Source organism: Poecile atricapillus, chromosome Z, assembly GCF_030490865.1.
Source record: "Poecile atricapillus isolate bPoeAtr1 chromosome Z, bPoeAtr1.hap1, whole genome shotgun sequence".
Lineage (NCBI taxonomy): Eukaryota > Metazoa > Chordata > Aves > Passeriformes > Paridae > Poecile > Poecile atricapillus.
This window is the reverse complement of record NC_081289.1, coordinates 66,591,318-66,610,034: the sequence shown is the minus strand read 5'-3', so window position 1 is coordinate 66,610,034 and position 18,717 is coordinate 66,591,318. Positions and strand designations below refer to the sequence as shown.

General features: G+C 41.3%; 1 protein-coding gene across 1 annotated transcript in view; it reads right to left on the bottom strand.

Moving 5' to 3' along the window:
* ATG10 (autophagy related 10) overlaps positions 1-18,717 on the bottom strand; it is a 60,753-nt gene that overhangs the window by 13,602 nt on the left and 28,434 nt on the right. Inside the window, exons 4-5 of the mRNA XM_058827114.1 lie at positions 7,954-8,080; positions 1,448-1,545 (exon numbers count right to left, since the gene is read on the bottom strand). Of these exons, the coding sequence (XP_058683097.1) occupies positions 1,448-1,545; positions 7,954-8,080 (225 nt within the window). The remainder of the gene's footprint in view (positions 1-1,447; positions 1,546-7,953; positions 8,081-18,717) is intronic.

Sequence of the window (18,717 nt, the reverse complement as noted above, 5' to 3'; positions counted from 1 at the left end):
TGTAGACCTGACTCTTGCTTTGATCTGAGGCTTGCAGGCTAGTTTTCATTATCTTCCATAATCTCCTTATTTAACAGAAAGTCACATTTTGCAGCTGTTAACTCTGCTAATTTCTTCAAAATGTTCTTCCTGTGTTTGTCACTGCACTCATAGTTGGCTGTACCACCTCTGGAGAGTGTCCCAGAAACAGACTCATCACTCCACACATTCTGCCACCCAAAACTCCTGGTTTTTGCAGGAATTTGTGTGTATTTATCCCCCACACACCTCCAGTTATTAGACGCAGGACAGTTTTTACTTTACTGTCCCTTAAGAAGCAAAAATAATCCCTGTGTGGGAGTGACCTGATTTTCCTTTTAGCTTCCACCACTCTGATTTCACACATTCCAAACATCCCATTTATGCTTTATTCTCAGTAGTGTCACATTATTACATTATGTTATTAAAACCCAATTTCCTCGTCTTCACTCACAGACGAGCCAGGTAATTAATGCTCCATGTGAAAAGTGTGTATTGTAAGAACCTGCCAGCTCACAACTGGAACTCAGACATGCACAAGCAATCACCAGGACACCCATGGCTTGGTAGGTTCTCAGGAAGCTGTTACAAGATAAATAATAGTCTGTGGCTGCAAAAACAAGAATGCTGCTCGTGTTCCCATGGCTGAGCACCATCTCCAAACAGGCATCTTGTAATTAAACTGTGTTATTTGAATTAAGGGAGCACCTGTAGGACTCGGTGGATGTTACATCCTTGTCATGCTGCTGTGGCATGGAAACAGCTAAAATCAAAAAAAAAAGGGAGGAAGGGGAAAAAAAAACCAAGAGAGGACACTTTGGTGTCTTGGTCTGATGGGGAAAGAAACTAACACCTGGAGAGTCTCAATTCTCCATCAGATTTGCTCCTGAGACCTGGAGCAAAGGGAAGACACCAGAGCAAGTAGCTCAGCTCTGAGCCATGTGGCACTATTAGACAGCACCAACTTATTTTTGGATAGGAAACCAATTTTCCCTTGTTCAGTCCTGAAGACCACAAGCCTATTTAAAACTGAAAATTACACACAGTCTTTTTTGGTAATTTCATTACCAGACAATCCGTGAAATGCTACATTGATATGTTTTATTTACGTAAATAAGTCTGCTTTTGTGTTTACCCAAATTCACAATTACTCAGAAACTGCCTGAATTTCTGAGGACTGGCTTTGGAAAAGTATTTTAAATATGAGGTACTGTCAAAGCAAGCCTTAAATCATAAACACTTATACATCCATCAAGATCCAGGACTGAAACTGTTGCTGGTAAATGGTTCAGCACAACATGATACAGACATATGTACATATTTTATTATTTTAATTTTTTTTCCTTCTGTCCAAGAGAGGAGTAAGGCCACTGAGGATCCAGGCTTATATTGCATTTGGCAGTTTCCTGAAGGAGCAGAGGATTCTCACCTGCTGTGTAATAGTGTCCCAGGGCCCCTCCTGCAGACGAGCCTGGTAGGATGCATGAACACTTCCCCATATTTCATCCAGACTTAAAGGCCTTCCATCTGGGGGAAGAAACAACCACCTTCAGCCAAAGCTCTTAAGCATGCTGTATTTTTAATACAGAACAGCAAAATTAGAACCAAAAACTGTTCAAATCCTGACAGAAGGTGCACCCTAAATTCCCTGTACAGTTTTCTGCTCTGTCACCTGAGAGTAACAACTCACTGTGCTGATTGTAAGGTGTGAAGTGTAACCAGTTCTGTAAAACAAAGTTTTGATTAGGTGGATTTAAAATCACAAAATAACATCACTGTACTACTGTAAACATATGCAACTTGTAGTGAGAGAGTGGAGAAAATCTAAGGAGCAAAATTCTGCAGATAAAAGCTTACTGAATTTTGGTGTGTCCACAATGTTTTCTTGAGCTGCATTTAGCATTGTTGCGTCAGGTTCTCAGCTGCAATGCTAGAATTATGCCAAGATATTAGTGTCAACCTCTTAGAAAATAAGCATGTCTATTTTTAATGAATATTTGTTTATGGCAAACAGAGGATTTCGATAGACTTTCAATAAGTAGCTTCATCTTGGCATTTATCAAGTGTCAGAAACCATCATCCTCTGATAATCAGTTTTATTCTACTGACATTTGTATGTCTGTAAAATGAAAAAGATTTATTCACACAATTAACATTTGAATGCCATGTTTAGACAGAAGTTCAAACCAGCTGCCTACAGCCTCTGTTTTATTTTCTGCACATATTTATAAAAAAGCACGAAGTTCTGATATATATGCACCATATAGCAGAATCATGTGGCAAATGAAGTATCTGAGGGGTAACAGCATATTAATCAGCTTTTCCATGCTATCCTCACAAAGTCTTGTTAGACCATCACATCCACTGAATTGTGATGACAGATACCAGAGCTGTGCTGGAGACAGTCTAACATTCACAAAGAAATTTGCTACAACAGCATAAATTTATTTTTGAAGCATGTATTTACACTCAGATCTGTGTGCAGGTGACATGAAATGCCATGCATATCTGCAATTTTGTTCTCAATGGAGAAAGTCCAAGTGTAAAATCTACAATAACACACGTTCTAGTGCAACATCTGATTTGCCACCCTAGGCTGTGCTCTGTACACTTTTCTCTGAGAATTTTTATAATAACACTGAGCAGATTCACGTACATGTGGAATGGGTTACTCTGACTCTGTTAATCACATTTTTAGAAATGATCAGAAGTTGTTGAAATATTAACCATGTTATAGTGAAAAACGAGTTTTGTCTTTACCACATGGTGAGTTCATTCTATTCACGAGCTCCCAGACTTGCTCTAAACACACATCTGTATTCTTTGGGCACTCTTACCCCCTTTTTCCAGCACCCTCACGTGTCTAGCAGCCCTGCTACACATTCTTGCAACCCACTGAGACCTCAGACATCCAGCTGGTCTGACAGAGCAGTCGGTAATTGTTGCTGCTGGCAACAAGGGCCCACTGTGGCACCTGGTGAGCCGAGCAGCCTCTTGCCTTCCTGCCTCCTTTTTACCCTGGGATGGAGCTGAACTGGGAAGTTCAGCCACAACGAGAAGGAAACAGCAGCGCCAAGCCAAGAGGAGAGGCAGGAGAGGAGGGTGAAGGCTCCAGATTCACCCATCTATGCATTTATTTAGTCACCATTCACCCACAAGGACACAGCTTGCTGTGTGTCCCAAGGTTTATCCCCAAAACCAGCTGGGATAGCTTTATTACTGAAACTGTTTAGCCTACAACAAATTTTTCTGAGAAAAGCTTCTTGACTGCCCAGCTGGGGTTAACTTGGTCATGTCACCACAAATAAGAAATAGTTAAAAGGCAGAATGCTGAGGGCCCTCTCACAGCAGCAAGGTGAGGCTGTCAGACCACACAGGAGCTGCAGTTCTCAGCTGGACCTTAATTTCTGCAAAGAGCAGAAATTCTTTAGGCAGACAAAATTGCCTATTTATTTTCAGAGAAAATTCTCAGGCTCCCCAAGTTGCTGTATTCTATTTTCTTCATGTTTGGCGAATAAACTTTCAGGAATTTCAGAGATTCCCAATTAAAAGGTTTTAACAATTTCTAAGATTTTCAATTAAAGGTTATTTGACATTTTGGCTGAATGGTGCACAAATTGTTTTGAGGCTTTGTTCTGATGTATTTTATAAAGAAATAATCTTAAGAAACCCCTGCCAAAAGAGAAAAACACACTGGTATGGCTTAAGAGAATACATGATCATAAAAATTAATCCATTTCAGTTATGTCCAAAGCCACAATAAAACCAGTTCTTACAGGATATGGTCTTTAGAGCAGCTGTGCTTCTGAGAAAGGACATGGTGGTTACATGTTTTGGAGCTCAGGAAGTAAATCTGTATTCTGGAAAGCACTTCAGTCAGGCCCAGTGTGGTTGTGCATACAGAAAGTCATGCCTTCAGGGCTGGAGGAAGTTGCCCTATCTCAGAAGCTCCCTCTCTCTAACCACTGATTAGCATGGTTTTTATTGGCAGGGATTTAGCTGTCACTGAGCTGAGAGAGTATTGGGAGCAGGTCAGCCTGAAAACCTCATTCCTTTTCTCCTCTCTAGAGGAGTGAGGGTGCAGTCCTTGTTGACTCCCATTAGTCCTGCTCTTTCTTTTTTCAGTGTTTAGCCAGCTTTCATGCTGCTTCCTCTGCCTTTGCAGGAAAAAGGAGAAGTGTGAGACGAGCCACTATTATCTCCACACACGGGGTGATTCCTGAATGCTGCCTGTGCTCACCTGTGCTGCTGATACCTCGCTGTGGCTTTTCTAATGTACGGCAAGAGGGTTCTGAATGCCTGGCTTCAGAAGGGGATGGTTCAGGGAAAGACCAAAGCTCCTTGACATCTTAAAGACTAGGAAAAGAGGAAAATACTCTGCTGATTAAAGAAAGCTTACTGGACCTAGCTCAGCCCATCTGGCTGATGCCAGCATTGAAGGGGAAGGATAATTGCCTATACCATCTGTCTCCAAGAGGGCTAATTGCTGACATCAGATATCAGCAGGGGTTCATGCATTTCTTCAACTACCTATTTGGTAGTCTCAGAAGCCAGGGAAAGAAAGAAGGGCTTCGTTTCTGGTCGGTATGGCAGGCACAGGGCTGATTTTGGAGAAATTAGCCTCTGCCCTGAGCTCCTGACACTTCACTGTGACTTCAGCAAGTCTGAAATTAGGAATATATGCCACATGGAAAGCATCATGAGGCAGTGAAAAAATGTTTCTTATGTATATACACACTGCCTAAAAATATCCTCTTGTACCCTTTAATGTTCCCAAACACCTTTCCAGACAGTCTCATCGTGCTTAATCACTGTTTTCACTGAACTGAAGTATTTGTCCTTGCACAGAACAAGATCTTGCCTGTAAATCCATCCCCTGAGACTACAAAAAAGTTTAGATGTCTCTCAAAATGTTTTAGTTCTGTTGCAATCAAAATTTCAAACCTTACCTTACACCACCTTATGCAGCAAACTTCATCTCACAAACAACAAAAAAAGGTCTAAAGATGAGTTCAAGAAAGTAAGATATTTCATCCAATTTAGACAGCAGCAAGGACAAGGATACCAGGCAACTTTTTCCTTTCTGCAGGAAGAAGTGATCTGTAATGCTTGAACATAACTTCTAGCAGAGAGGAGTGAAAACTGGATCTCTCACTGGCACAAGCTCCTGAGGATGCCAACCAAGTAGGAGATCATGGGAAAATCCCCCAGCAACTCTGCGGGGAGCCTTTTTCTTAGGAGGGACTGAGAGACCAGGTAAATGGAAGCTGCACTCACATGCAGTGGGAGAAAGGCAGGATTTCATTGATTTCATCACTCAAGAGAAGTCTGTAAAGTGTCTGCTGGAGTGCAGATTTGGACAGGCTGGCATCAGCTGCTGTTATACAAAGGAATGAAGTGAACACTGCAAAAGCCCTCAGCCAGGCTGAACAGAAGAATTATTGTTTCCCCGGTGTGATGGGCACTGCAGACACTGCCAGGGAGGAAGCAGAGCTCTGAATTCCAGCTCTGTGCCCTGTGCTGGGGAAGGCAAGACAGGGCAATCCATGGAAGGATTACAGCTCACCTCCACCTCCCACAGCCAGCTATAATTAGCACTGGGATCAGTACGGGCAGGATCCCAGGGGAACCAGGAGCTGCTCACGGGAGAGTGGTGAGGAACCCCTCCTGTTACTGAGTCTACAAATAATGGTAGGAGTTTAGACTGGGAAACTGAGGTAAATCTTGGGGAGATTGCTCCTAGATTAGCTCGGGTGAGGAATGTGGTGAGTATTGTTGATTGTCTGACAAAGTGAGGAGCCCATCACATGGACTATTACCTCAAAAAAAAAAAAAAAAAACCAAAAAAAAACACCTCAGGGCATTTCCCAGAGTTTTCCTCACAGCAGGTTTGTGACAAGACAAAGCTCTGGTATCTCAAGTGATTGTGAGCACATGCCAGCTGTACATTTCCCAAAATCCCACTTTGGGACCTTCAGACAGCACAGCACAGGCAGACCAACAACGTGCAGGGAAGACAGAATTCTTCATTTTCAAAAGTAAGCTGCCCATAATTAAAATCAGAGAATACCAGCTGGTAACACTGTAGGAAACACACTTACTGCCAGCATTTTGTATCCTGCTCCCTTCAAGAGTCAGATTTTGTTATAATTTAAAAGAGAATGTAAAACGCTGAAGAGAACCCAGGTGACCTTCGGAGGCATCTAAAAAAAGCCCTTGTTTTCCATTGTGAAAGGTTCCCAAGAAGTGTTTTAAAAGATAATTGTACTTGTAGGAGCAATTACAGCTCTGTACTGCAAGGGGAGCTGTTGGCACATGATACCATGATTGTGCATTAGATCATCCACTGGCTCCTGTAATACCCACTTCCAGCTATAAGGAGTCATGTTTCAACACCTCCGATTCCCCGGTGCTGACAAGCTAAACAACTTGTTTTGTCTCTGTGAGCTCTTCTCTGGTGATTAACTGCTTATGGTGAATACTAATTATATGGAAGTACAGTACAGTAGAGATACTGTCCTACTTCCTCTACCTGCAGCATCTCCGTCCTCTTCTGTAGGGGCACTGCACTATAAATTCAGCAAAAATCAAGAAGATGACATTTTTCAGGACCACAAATAGGCTAACCCGTCTCTCACAGCAAAACTACCTTCATCTTCCTGTCTGCACAATAAGTTCAAAGCCAAAACACTGCATGTTTGTAAATGCCTGCAATAATGCTGGAAATAAATTTGCAACAGGATGTGTGCAAATGAGTTTTGGTGGTGGTAAAGGCAGAGCAATGTCCCCAGTTCCCCATGTCCCACTCTGATAATTTACCCCAAATTGTCTATTCCTGAAACTGTACCTCAGACTAAAATCTTTCCACCAGGGAGCCTACGAGAATTTGTTCTTCAGTTTTGAATCTGAAGTGCTTTTTGAAACGCTAACACTGCAAAATTAGAAACCATTAAACAATATAAGGCAGAGAGTGATTAAATCTACCAAACACATTCAAAGCAGCTTAAGCTACTTTTTAATTAAAAAGGAAAAGATATCACTGGCAACATTCAGACATCTTTATCTAGATAAAGTTAAGATATTATTCAAAACACAAAAGATGCTGATCATAGAATCATTTAGGTTGGAAAAGAGCTCTAAAATGATCGAGTTGAAGCCTTAACCCAATACAGCCATGCTCACCACTAAACACTGTCCCCAGGTGCCCACAAGCTGGTCCTGCTGGCCACACCACTGCAGGAACAAGCCACTGGAGCACAGGCACTCTGGCTTGGGGCAGTGAGGAACAGAGCACAGCCAGTGCTGCAGTGTGATCACTCCGTGCCTGATGATTAAATGAGTGACACCAACAGTGGCCTCCGTGGGAGGCTGAGCGTTCCTCCTTCCTCCCCTGGCAGGATGGGGCCTGAAATCACAGTGACCACAGACCAGTGGGTAACAAGATGTACATGCCAGGGAAGGAGACACAATCTGACTGTTTCAAGAGCCAGCTCCAATACAAAAAAAAAGTCAATATCATATTAGTACTATTTTATTTTCCCTTAAGCAGCAAATTTAAACAGCTTATATTTTAAAAGACATATTTAGACCCCAGTCATTGGCTCAAACTGGCTCAAGCACTGTGGTTATGTCCGCTGATTGCCCAGCCCAGTCTAAACCTGCAGCACTTACTTTCTGTAGTCATTTTCAAGAAAAGAACAAGAAAAATGACCAGCAGTTTCAGTCAACCACAGGCAAGATGCCAGGAGCCAAAGATCAGCCTCCCTCAGGCTGAGATGATATCATCTTCTCCACGGTCCTGGAGCTCTGAGTCCAGAGCACTGAAAAATTCACCGGTGAGCAGCCTCATCTCTCAGTTTCTTATTACATCTCCTCCTCAATACAAAATTTTCAACATTTTCAGCACCCAGCACGTTGAGTCTAGGCTGGCCTTACCCAAAAAGCACGCTCTGAAATACAGCACAGGCACTTGGTAGCTGCTGGAGTACAGGACGTGGTACTCATAGCGAACCACTTCTTCTGTGCCGCAAACACCGGCGGCCTGAGAGTCATCCCAGGGCTCCTGCAACGACACACGTGAGTACAGCAACGCATCAACCATTTGTACCCAGGGAAATTCTCACAGATTCCATAAACGCACACAACAGAAATAATGCCAACCACCCCTTTCACTGCACTACCCGTGCAAACTCACAAGGGAATTTTTCAATGCTAGCAAGAAAATCAGAGAAGTCCAAAAGCTACGAAGACATCTTACACACTTCCTTCCACAAACTGTGAACTATTTGCAAGCCTTTCCAGAACTGAGATCTTTCTAAGCTGCACCAAGGCTGTCTCTAAAATCTTCATGGCACAGTAACTGGCACAATAAGGGGGACTACAGTTGTACCTCTCCTCATTACGTTCAGTATAGACCATTTTAGAAGTGTATCCTTAAATAATCTGGTTTTGCTTGCCAAAAGACAAATCAAATGTATCCACCAAAAATCCTCTGATCTACATTCTTTAAAGGCTTTTTGCCAGGAGTTGCTTTTGCTAATAATATAAAATATATCATATAGCGTAATTATAATAATAACATAAAATGTAACAATAAAACTGAGAGTTGTTTTTTTTTCCCTGTTAGTGTATATTCCAGGTGTAAAGTACTAAAGTTTATGGCAGATTTGAAACAAATCAAAATAGATGAAACTAACTGCATTGAGATATACCCCAGCTGCAGCACAAATTTCACAACATTTCAAATTAATATTCCAACAGTGCTAAGCGCCCAGTTGTTTGGACTTTTCTAAAAGCTGTCATAACTCAATGTCTCTGAAAATGGAACCATTAGATTAATAATGCCATTAAGATTAAACATAAGAACAAACTTTCCAAGAAGACACTCTGGGTGTGGACTTGTTCAGTGCTCAAACCCCTAAATTTACATGCATGAACTAAGCAACCATAATGCCCCACAGGTTGGGTGTGCATTTCATGACTTGGCTATTGCCAAGCAACCCTGAATATTGCCTTATGGTATGTGTCCAAGCAAAACAGTAAAAGACTGAGCAGAAAAGAAGAACCAGCATCCTCTGAACAGTATGTTCATACAACACACCAGAAATTTAAAGCTATTTTGCATTTTTATCTCACATCCTTAGTCAAGTCAGCAATGGATGAATCAATACATGAAGGAATCTAAAAACTGATTACAAAGTTTAACAGTGATGACACCCAAGATATTTTCAGTTTGGTTTTTTTTTTCCCTGATGTGACTTTCCCCAAATTTAGTGTATTCGACACACAGATGCTGCTGAGGCAGAGGGACAGAAGTTCACAAATGACAGCCCAGACCTTGGGAAGCTGCAGAGCAAGGTACTGCCCACACATTTCTGGACACAAAGTTAGAAGATCACAGATGGCCACAGGGCAGAGGTTTCCTGGTGAATCTCAGAAGTCTGCAGGAAAATGGTTGATTTTTGCTTCTGGGGAAACAAGTGCCTGAAGTGCTGAATGGGAATTCAACTAAGAATTTTGAATGTTTGAAAGCATGCTCTCTGGGTTAACCTGGTTGTAAAAACTGTATGGGAGGAGATCCTAAAGTCATGCTGCCAAAAGGACAGCGATGATTGCTGTTGTGATGTCCCAGGCCAGATAAAGACAGGCATGGTATGCCCAGTTCCCTCATACATCAGTGACAGACCAAGAAGGGGAGTTCTCTTCCTCCTCACACAAGTCATACTCAGTAGTTATAAGTAAAATATAGGTTTAAAAAAAAAAAAAAAAAAAATTATTCTCTATATGATGCTGAACCTTCTTTAAAATCGATTCGGTAAGAATAGCGAAAGAGACCATCAGCAGCCTGTGGGAAAAGAAAACAAACCAAACCCAGCTACAGACTGGTTTTCATGTGTGTAGGGGTGGGGAAGAGAAAGAGTCTGTGCTCAGAACTGAGCCTACATGGTGCTTCTCAGGCATTAATGTTTCATCAGATACCACAGCCTTGCCTCCTGCTTAGTCACCAGCTTACCCTGCCCTAAAAGATACTTCTGGAAATGGCAAGACTACCTGTTCCTGTGTTAAATACCACTGCTCTAGGAAAAAAAACTGTCTGCATACACTGCATTCTGCATATAATGGTAAAATGACTAATTTGTGACTATTTCAGACCTGCACACAAAGGCAAATAGCTGAATCCTTCTCAGGGCTACTCTAATCCCCCTTCCTCTCAGTAAACAGCAATTTCACGTTTTCTGATTTAAAAAGACACATCATTGATGTGCAATCGTGCTCTTTACAGTCTCTGCAAGTACAGCCCACAGTATTTTTGCAGAGAAAGTACATTTTATAGCCTACAAGTTTTGATGTTATCTCTGTAGCTGATGAGATGAACTTTCCTGATGAGATGAATAAAACTACTTCAGTCATTTTAGGTGATCTTTGAGACATCTAAAAATCTACAAATGGCTCACTAGAACCAAGGAGCCTCAGACAGTTTTATATCAGCCCACAAGACTTCATTTACACTCTTTAACCAGCTACTGATAAAGCCATAAATACAAAACACAGATATAACTTATATTAAAAAAGCAAAACTGACACTTTATTTTTACATATGTCATGATAGCCTATTTTAACTCTGTCTTTAAATAATTGTTCTAGTTTCCTTTTCCTATTTATATTTTTCTGACTCTTTCTGAGCTAATGCTGAATTTCAGTTACTGCACTAAACAACACTGAAATCACATTTAAATTTGGATGTTAATTGCTGCAAATACGTCCACATATGAACAGACACCACAAAACAAAAGACAAAACACAAACATTAGCCTTAAAAGATGTCATATACAACACTAACCAAAAAAAGGATTTTAACCAAACTGCAATCATTAAAAATGGTACGAAGAGATTTGTTCCTCAAATATTTTGTTTCTGATTTTCAAATTTTCTTGCGTGCCTGCCGTGCTTCAAGTTGAAACTGTGAATCCAGGACTGACTGGCTGCTTCCTAAACAAACTGGGAAGCTGTCATCAGGAAGCATCTGCTCCTCTATTGCTCTCAGGTAAAATCACTCCTGTGCTATCATAATGGCCTATTGAGCAGATGTTTAAAAGCAATGTATGTATTAGAAAGAAGATAAGCAGCAACAATCTAATTAATTACATTAGTTCCGTCATAAACGAATTAGCACTGATTTTAGTTGATATAAAATTGTCCTCAACCTTTAAGTATCCCCAAAACAAATTAAGTCCATTTGTTCCTTTTAAAATGCTAAATTATTTAAATCAATGGATAAGAAACACTGTCAGGTATCATTCTGAAGGAAAAATAACATATTTGTACTATTTCTATTCCTCTTGATGAGGAAGGCAAGTTTAAAATCTGTGGTAACAAGTTAATTTGACAGCAGGAGAGTGTTAATTGTGGTTTGGGGTAGTTTAGTGGCACCAGGCAGCAGGGAGGTGTGGGTTAAGGTACTTTTGGAGGGAGACCATGAAGGAAAGGCAAGGCAGACAGGGTAAACTGGGCAGGTGACAGAATTACCTAAAAAAAACTGTGTTTCCTTACTTGCCATCAAACATTTTCCTATCTCCACCTCACCTGCAGAGGCCCACTGAGCCAGACTTTCTTGCTCAGCCTAAATTCCCTTTGAAACTAAGAAGCATGTCCCCTTTGGGGGAAAAGGTAAGAGAACTGGTGCAAATAAACATTTCTCCTGGTTGTCCAGACACTGTTGCTTTTCTCCCAGTTCCCATTTCCCTCATATCTCCCTTCTTGCTGCCTTGGCCTCTATTTACTCCTGCCTTGTCCAGGCTCCTGGGAGATGCTCCTGCAGGACTGGGAAGAGGTGACACAGGCACAGGTATGGGTAATGCTACTTTCAGTGTGAGGAGGGGAAAAAGGAGATGCAACCCACATTAGGAAGCAAATTTTCCTTCATTGCTTGGAATGAATTTACATCCCATTTCATTTCAGCCTCTGAGGTTGAAAATGTATCGCTCTTCCTCTTCAGAGGTGCAGAGCCACCCCTGAAACAACAAGGGCTTTCAGGAGCAGCTCTTCCAACACTTTCCCCCTGGCAAAAAGGGAGATTTGAGCGTGGAAAGTGAATGGTGGGACAGTGCTCCCCAGGGAGAATTAAAGCAGAGGCTGAGGAGCAGGGCGTGGCCGTGTGGTGAGATCCTATCTCTGTCTCCTGACGGGTGCTCTCCCAAGCATTCAGACCGTGCCCCACGTTCTTGCTGCAGCCCTGCGGGTCCAGTCTCTGCAGGACATTTTCCTGCAGGTTTTGGTCCCTCCTGTGCTGGGTGTCAACTCACCTCATGGCCTGACACAGCCCTGAGACCTCCAGACCTTGGCCGCCGTCAGTGACCGCGCAGTCAGCGAGGTGACCCTGCCTGGGGAGGGGGAGACCGAGTGCATTTACTGATTGTCACTGTTTTTCATCACTGCTAAATATTCACACTGTGCTCAAATCTACAGGCTCTAATCAAATTTTCCCACTCTACCACAGCCTGTAAAAATGCAGAGATCTCCCTGAAGAATTTCAGTGTAATATGAATGCTGCACAAAACCCTTTCCCCACCAGTTGCACCATTTTTATGTACATTGATAAACTGCTCTCTTATGTGAAGAAGACATGGGGGATCCAACCACCTCCAGGTGCTTTCTAGTGCTGAAATCACTAGCGACAGATGAGGAGAACACTAGGATAACAGAAGTGGTCTGAAGCATAACAAAGTTATCTTATGGATTTATTTTCTGTGTGCAGCTACAAAATCCTCGCCACTGTCTTGGACTTCTTACAGTTTAGTCACCCAAGTGAAGGACCTGGTTAAATACTCAATAACAGAGAAAGAAAGTGGCTCTTAAATCATTTGGTGATGCTTGAAATACCGTGTTGCAAGGAGCTTGCTTTCTCAAGACACAGCTGCCCTGAAAAGGCACTATGCCACCAATGGAGTCAAGGTGAGCAGGTAGTGGATCCCTGAAACATGTCATTTTCCAAAGGGAAATCTTAGGACTGAACTCAGCACTCTGGCCATGACACTATGTAAGCATCCACTCATTTTCAAAATAACTATTTCCCAAAAAAAGTCTACCCCCCACTAAGCTTTTTGGTATTTTTCCAAAACACCAAAACCCCGACTTCCATCCCAAAAAGACATGGCACATAAAACTGCAGTAGCTCATCATGCATGAACAATCATTTCTAGCAGCTGGAAATTAGATTTGTCTTTTGATTGCTTCAAAACCACTATCACAAGTGAAAGCAAAGCCTTTTCAAGCAAAAGAAGCAACGGACCGTGAAAACAGAACAGTTGTGAATTTTGTCTTCACATAAAGGTGGGGAACTGTTACAAAATCACTCCTCATTCTTCCCGAGTTGTCACATATAAAATGCAGAATTTGGTGGCTTTTCTCCTCCCACAGAAGAAACATTTCCTCCTGTTTTAATGTAGAGAGTACAAAGCTGTCTGCACAGGGCTGAAACAGAGGCAGTGGTATGCTAGGAAACCTCTTCTGGTGGGAATGACAGGAAATCTGGGAAATGAGACAAAGAAATCCAAGGAGACAGAAGGACACAGCTCATCTGCTGTGAAGATGGACCAACCCAAACCACCTATAACCCCTGAAAGAAAGGTGCCCCTGAAGCTACAGACACAGACCTTACAGAGGATCAGAGCAGCTCCACCTGGAGCCACTTCCACTGCCCCCTACCAGTGCTCCATGCCAATGTTATTCCTCAGACTAAGGAACTCACAGCAGCTTTCTTTCCATGGAAGTATGGTGGGATAAGGACCAATCGGAGATGGTGGTGCCTGCACCCACTCATTTTTGCCACCTGCTTTTCAGTAACAATCACAGAATCCCAGGATCACTTAGGCTGGAAAATCCTTCCCAGATCCTTGAGTCCCAGCCCGTGACTGATCCCCACCTCGTCCCCAGCCCAGAGCCCTGAGTGCCACATCCAGGAATTCCTGGGGCACCTCCAGGGATGGGCACTGCAAACCTCCCTGGGCAGTTCCAAGGCCTGAGCTCCCTTTCCATGGGGAAATTCCTGCTGCTGTCCACCCTGAGCCTGCCCTGGCCCAGCCTGAGGCCGTTCCTTCTCCTCCTGTCCCTGTTCCTGGGAGCAGAGCCCGACCCCCCCGGCTGTCCCCTCCTGCCAGGGACTGGTGCAGAGCCACAGGGTCCCCCCGGAGCCTCCTTCTGTAGGATCTTCCCATCATTTTTGTCATTATCTTCCATTTGCACAAATTGGAGTAAGCTACTACTTTGAGGTTAAGTACTGTTCCACAAGATTATTGCTTCTTTAGAACTGAAGTGCTTCCAGGACTGGGCTTTGTGCTTTACAACAGGCGAAAAAAGGGGGAAAAAACTGCTACACTAGAAGACAACAGTAGCAGTTCAGCTGTATTTTAGGTCAGCTTTATTTTTTTAGAACAAGGATTATTATTTCTGCTTTGTGAATCACAGCAGCAACCCAGTTTTGGCCACACTTAATTCAACAGGGAGACTGACAGCAAATGCCTACAAACCTTTACTTTTTAGAAGACAAACTCAAATCCTCATTAATTTCTCAGATGGGAAACTGTATGAAAACGATGCCAAGACTGACAGACAGTGTTTAACAGTAATTCTGGTGAAAAAGTTACAGACAGAAATGCTCAAATTATCACAAAATCTGGCACTGTAAAAACAAGAAATTTGAAATAAAGGGTTGCAATTAGAAGTAGCTGCACTGCTGCCCACCCAGAACACTCCAAGGGAACAGCTGTGACAGAGGGACAGTGACTTACTGCAAGAAATAGAATAGCTTGGATGCTGCCCACATGAAAAAGGAAAGGGCATCTGATTAAGTTAATATCTGACAAAATGATACATCTTGAAAGTTACCTGACATGCTAACCTAAGCTTGGCCATAGACTGTATTAGATAAGCACAACCATTACAAACAATAATCATAAACAATGAGGTTTAATTAGAACTGTCTTATTTGGATGTGAGAGATTCAACCATATTAACTGTATGTTAGGGCTAAAACACGTGTGTTATTCTCTTACTAAGAAAACAGGAAGATGATATTAAATTATAATTATCTACTTCACATTTAAAATAGCCTGAATTCAAAAATTTTAGCTATCACTAAAAATAATTAAGAAATTTCTCAGAATAGTTGGGAAGTTGCTCCTGAAATCCCCAAAAGAAAACATGAATTTGTTCCTACACTTAGACAAAAAATGATAGCATGTTAGGATTCATTTATTGTTTGCATTTGGAAACACCCAAGTATAATCACTAACTATTTAAATGGAACAGGGGCAGACCCTACCAAGTCAAGTATGTTCAGCTTTTGCCCACTCTGAAAAGCTGTTGATTGTATTCATTACTGATACAATACAGATCCACTTACCTTCAACTCTGTAATCACTGTTACAAGGGAAATGCAAAGCTCTGAACTCAGACTGGGGCAGGTCAAAAGCCCTTCAGTTCATTTTCAAACAAGATACTCTGCAAGAATATTCTAAATAGCAACAAACACGAAGTGATCAAATGTCATTGATCACAAACACACCAAAAGTATATTGGAGACATTCATAGCGGCTGGAGAGAAGTACTGAATTACTTCCTTTATTAGTCTGATCTCAAATGAAAACTGCCATGGAGTGTTACATGGTATTTTCAAGTTCTAGAAATGTGGTACATAATAAGTCTTGATGCAAACTTAACCACTTGAATTTGCTTTAAAATTCTTTAAAGCCAAGAAGAAAATCTGCATGAATTATTGACAATGCTTTTGTCTGGAATGACTCTTCTAACAGTCTCCATTCAAGCTGTGTTTTATTTGACAAGAAAGCCTGGTACAGAATTAAGAATACCCAAGTAATTCCACAACAGAATGTGGTGGAAAACATGGGGTCAACAACAACCACAATGACCAGACGACACCACTGTGGCAGAAGGGTTAAAAACACCAAGAAATGGCACAGATGTACATAACTGCACTTGGCCAAGCTCATGGATTCTTACAAAAATACTACACATTTGAACAGTCAGCATAATGGCTGAATTGTTAAATAAATTAATCTGATTTCAAGGAGTTATTGTTGTAGTTGAATTGCTCAGAACTAGGTGGAGGGACCTCAAGAAACTGTTCTGGATACAACTGTTCAATAACCATATCAAATTTTCCCTTCAAACGTTATAAATAACCTACATAAGATACTTTAAGCAATTAGCATGTTGTTCCAAAAAATGTTCAAACATTTATCCCACAGGATGGGAAACAAGAAGCAAGGAAAGAGCCACTAATTGTACACATGTGCAGAGAAAGAGCCAGAACGTGGCTCTGACTGTTGGGACATTTTATCTGCTCTCATTTCCCTCAAAAGCTGCTCTATAATTTATTCCTTCAATTTGATTAAGGTATCTCAGGGGTTATTCCACATCTTTATCCCTATTTGCAACTAACTGAAATCATAGCTAAGACAATGAAGTACAGACTTGGTTAAATTGCTCTTGCTTCTCAAAACTGAGATATTCCAATTGTCCTGAAGGCATTCAATTCCAAAACAGGAAGCCAGAGAGGAGAGCACTCAGTAATTCTAATCATGTGCAGATCTCTTGGAAAGTATTTTCCTAAACATTTGCTGAAAGAACCTTTTATTGTACTGCATGCTGCTGCTTGTACCCCAAACAGGGTCCACAGCAAGATATTTACTACTTAAATTGTCGCTGGTTATGTAAAGGAATCAATCTGGAGACAACCAAGACCACGCTTCTCTGAAAACTAAACTTCAGACAAGTGCAAAACCAGGGACTTTGGGGGAGAAAAAGCACCTAAAAATATGTTAATATATTTTTAACATCCCAAACAATGGCTTCATTCATAAGGCAGAGGCTACAAATGGTAGAGTTGCACCAAAATCAAGGACAAGTTAATTGATTTTTTTTCTTCACTTCAGGTTATAGGTTTCTGCAACTCAACTGCAATCCCTGAAGGAATAATTTTAGAATAAAGGCCTGGTGTCCATATGATATTTCACACAGTACTGTTGAGGTCCCTATTCCATCATGTTCCAGGCAAAAGAAGAGTTTCTGACGTAGTTTCTACATGAGTCTGCAATTAACATGTGAGCGGATCAGGAATTAATGACTGCAGAAACAAACTCCCAGGGTCTTTCTTAGGCTGAATTCAAGAGGGCTCCACCCCTTTACAGAGAAAAGGCTAATAATGTGCTTTTTTAATCAATTTGCCTGTCTTCACAAATGTCTACACACCTATGAAGAGGATGAGAGCAGATATGTGGAACTCTTTTTTACAACTCTTTTTTGACTTCTTTCCCAGAGGACTCTGCCTTGGATTTTGTGGAATCATGGAATCGTTGAGGCTGGCAAAGACCTCTAAGACCATCAAATCCAAATGCTGACAGGCATCCACACAAAACTGAGCTCTCTCAATAGAAAGACACCGTGGCCACTCATATTTACAGGATCCTGTACAGTCAGGGTTTAAAACCAGGGAAAGTGTTGCAAGAGATTTGCCTGTTACCCAAACAGAGAATAAAAGAACAGATGAAGAAATAGCAAAACATAAATACAATTTGTCAAAAAAAAACCTGCAGGAAATTATGTTTCTAGTATTTTTGGATGCAATGTTGGTATTGTTTCCTCACCTAAATTTCCTGAATTAGTAAACTAAAGTATTTTTATGTGGATTAACAAAGTTCTAAGATGATTACAGGATAGCTGCTTGCATAAAATAAATCCGACTCAAAGATCACAATTACATACAAGTAAGACTACATGAGGATAGGTGCACACATGGTATTAAGTTTGTTTGACTGTTGGGTCTTGCCCAATCTCTTAAAAACAGCCAACTGCAAGACACCAAGTCAGGTGGGAATCTCATCTGCCATCAGACTGGCAAAGATTATTGAAATTTTAATGTCTTGAGTGGAAAAACCAAGACAGTGCTCTGCTTTCTAGGATCAGACAGGAGTTTTACAAGTTCAAGAAGCGGCGGTCAGGATTTTGTAACAGATCTTTGTATGGTGGGCAGGGAAATGTGTTCTGGCCACAGAATCACAGAACAGGCATTTCACGGGTCCTCCTGAACTCAGCATCTGCTCTCAAACTGCCCATGGTAAGCCTTCTAAATCTAGCTTTAGATTTTTTTAAAATATTTGAGAAATATGTGAGACCATGAAAAGCAGAAAAATTTAAACGGGGAGGCACTAGAATTTGGAAGAGGCTTAAATTTATTTAAATGAGAGACAAAAAACTTCCTAAAATTTACACCGTGAACTACTGAAAACAAAAGAAAGGATAAAACTGCAGATCTGAGTGAATAATCACCTAACAAAGGATACCAAGACTATGAAAAGAAAACCGCTACAGAGAACAAAATAAGAGGTATGGCAAGCAAAAAAACCCAAACTATTTCTTGAAGCCTAAGTTTAAAGGAGAAAGTAAGAACTGCCAAAATTCAAGTGGTACTTACAAATGGCAAAAGGGATTAGAACCATTTTTGAAGGAAAGAATAATTAATCACACAGAGCTATGTAGAAACTGGATTAAAATTTAACATTGGTTTGTCAAAGAGAGAGTAAGCCCAAGGAACCTGATACCTTCCCCTGATAAGATAACTGAATTAGTGGACAAGGAAATGCAGGAGATTCAATCTGGCTGGATGCAGTAAAATATTTGGTA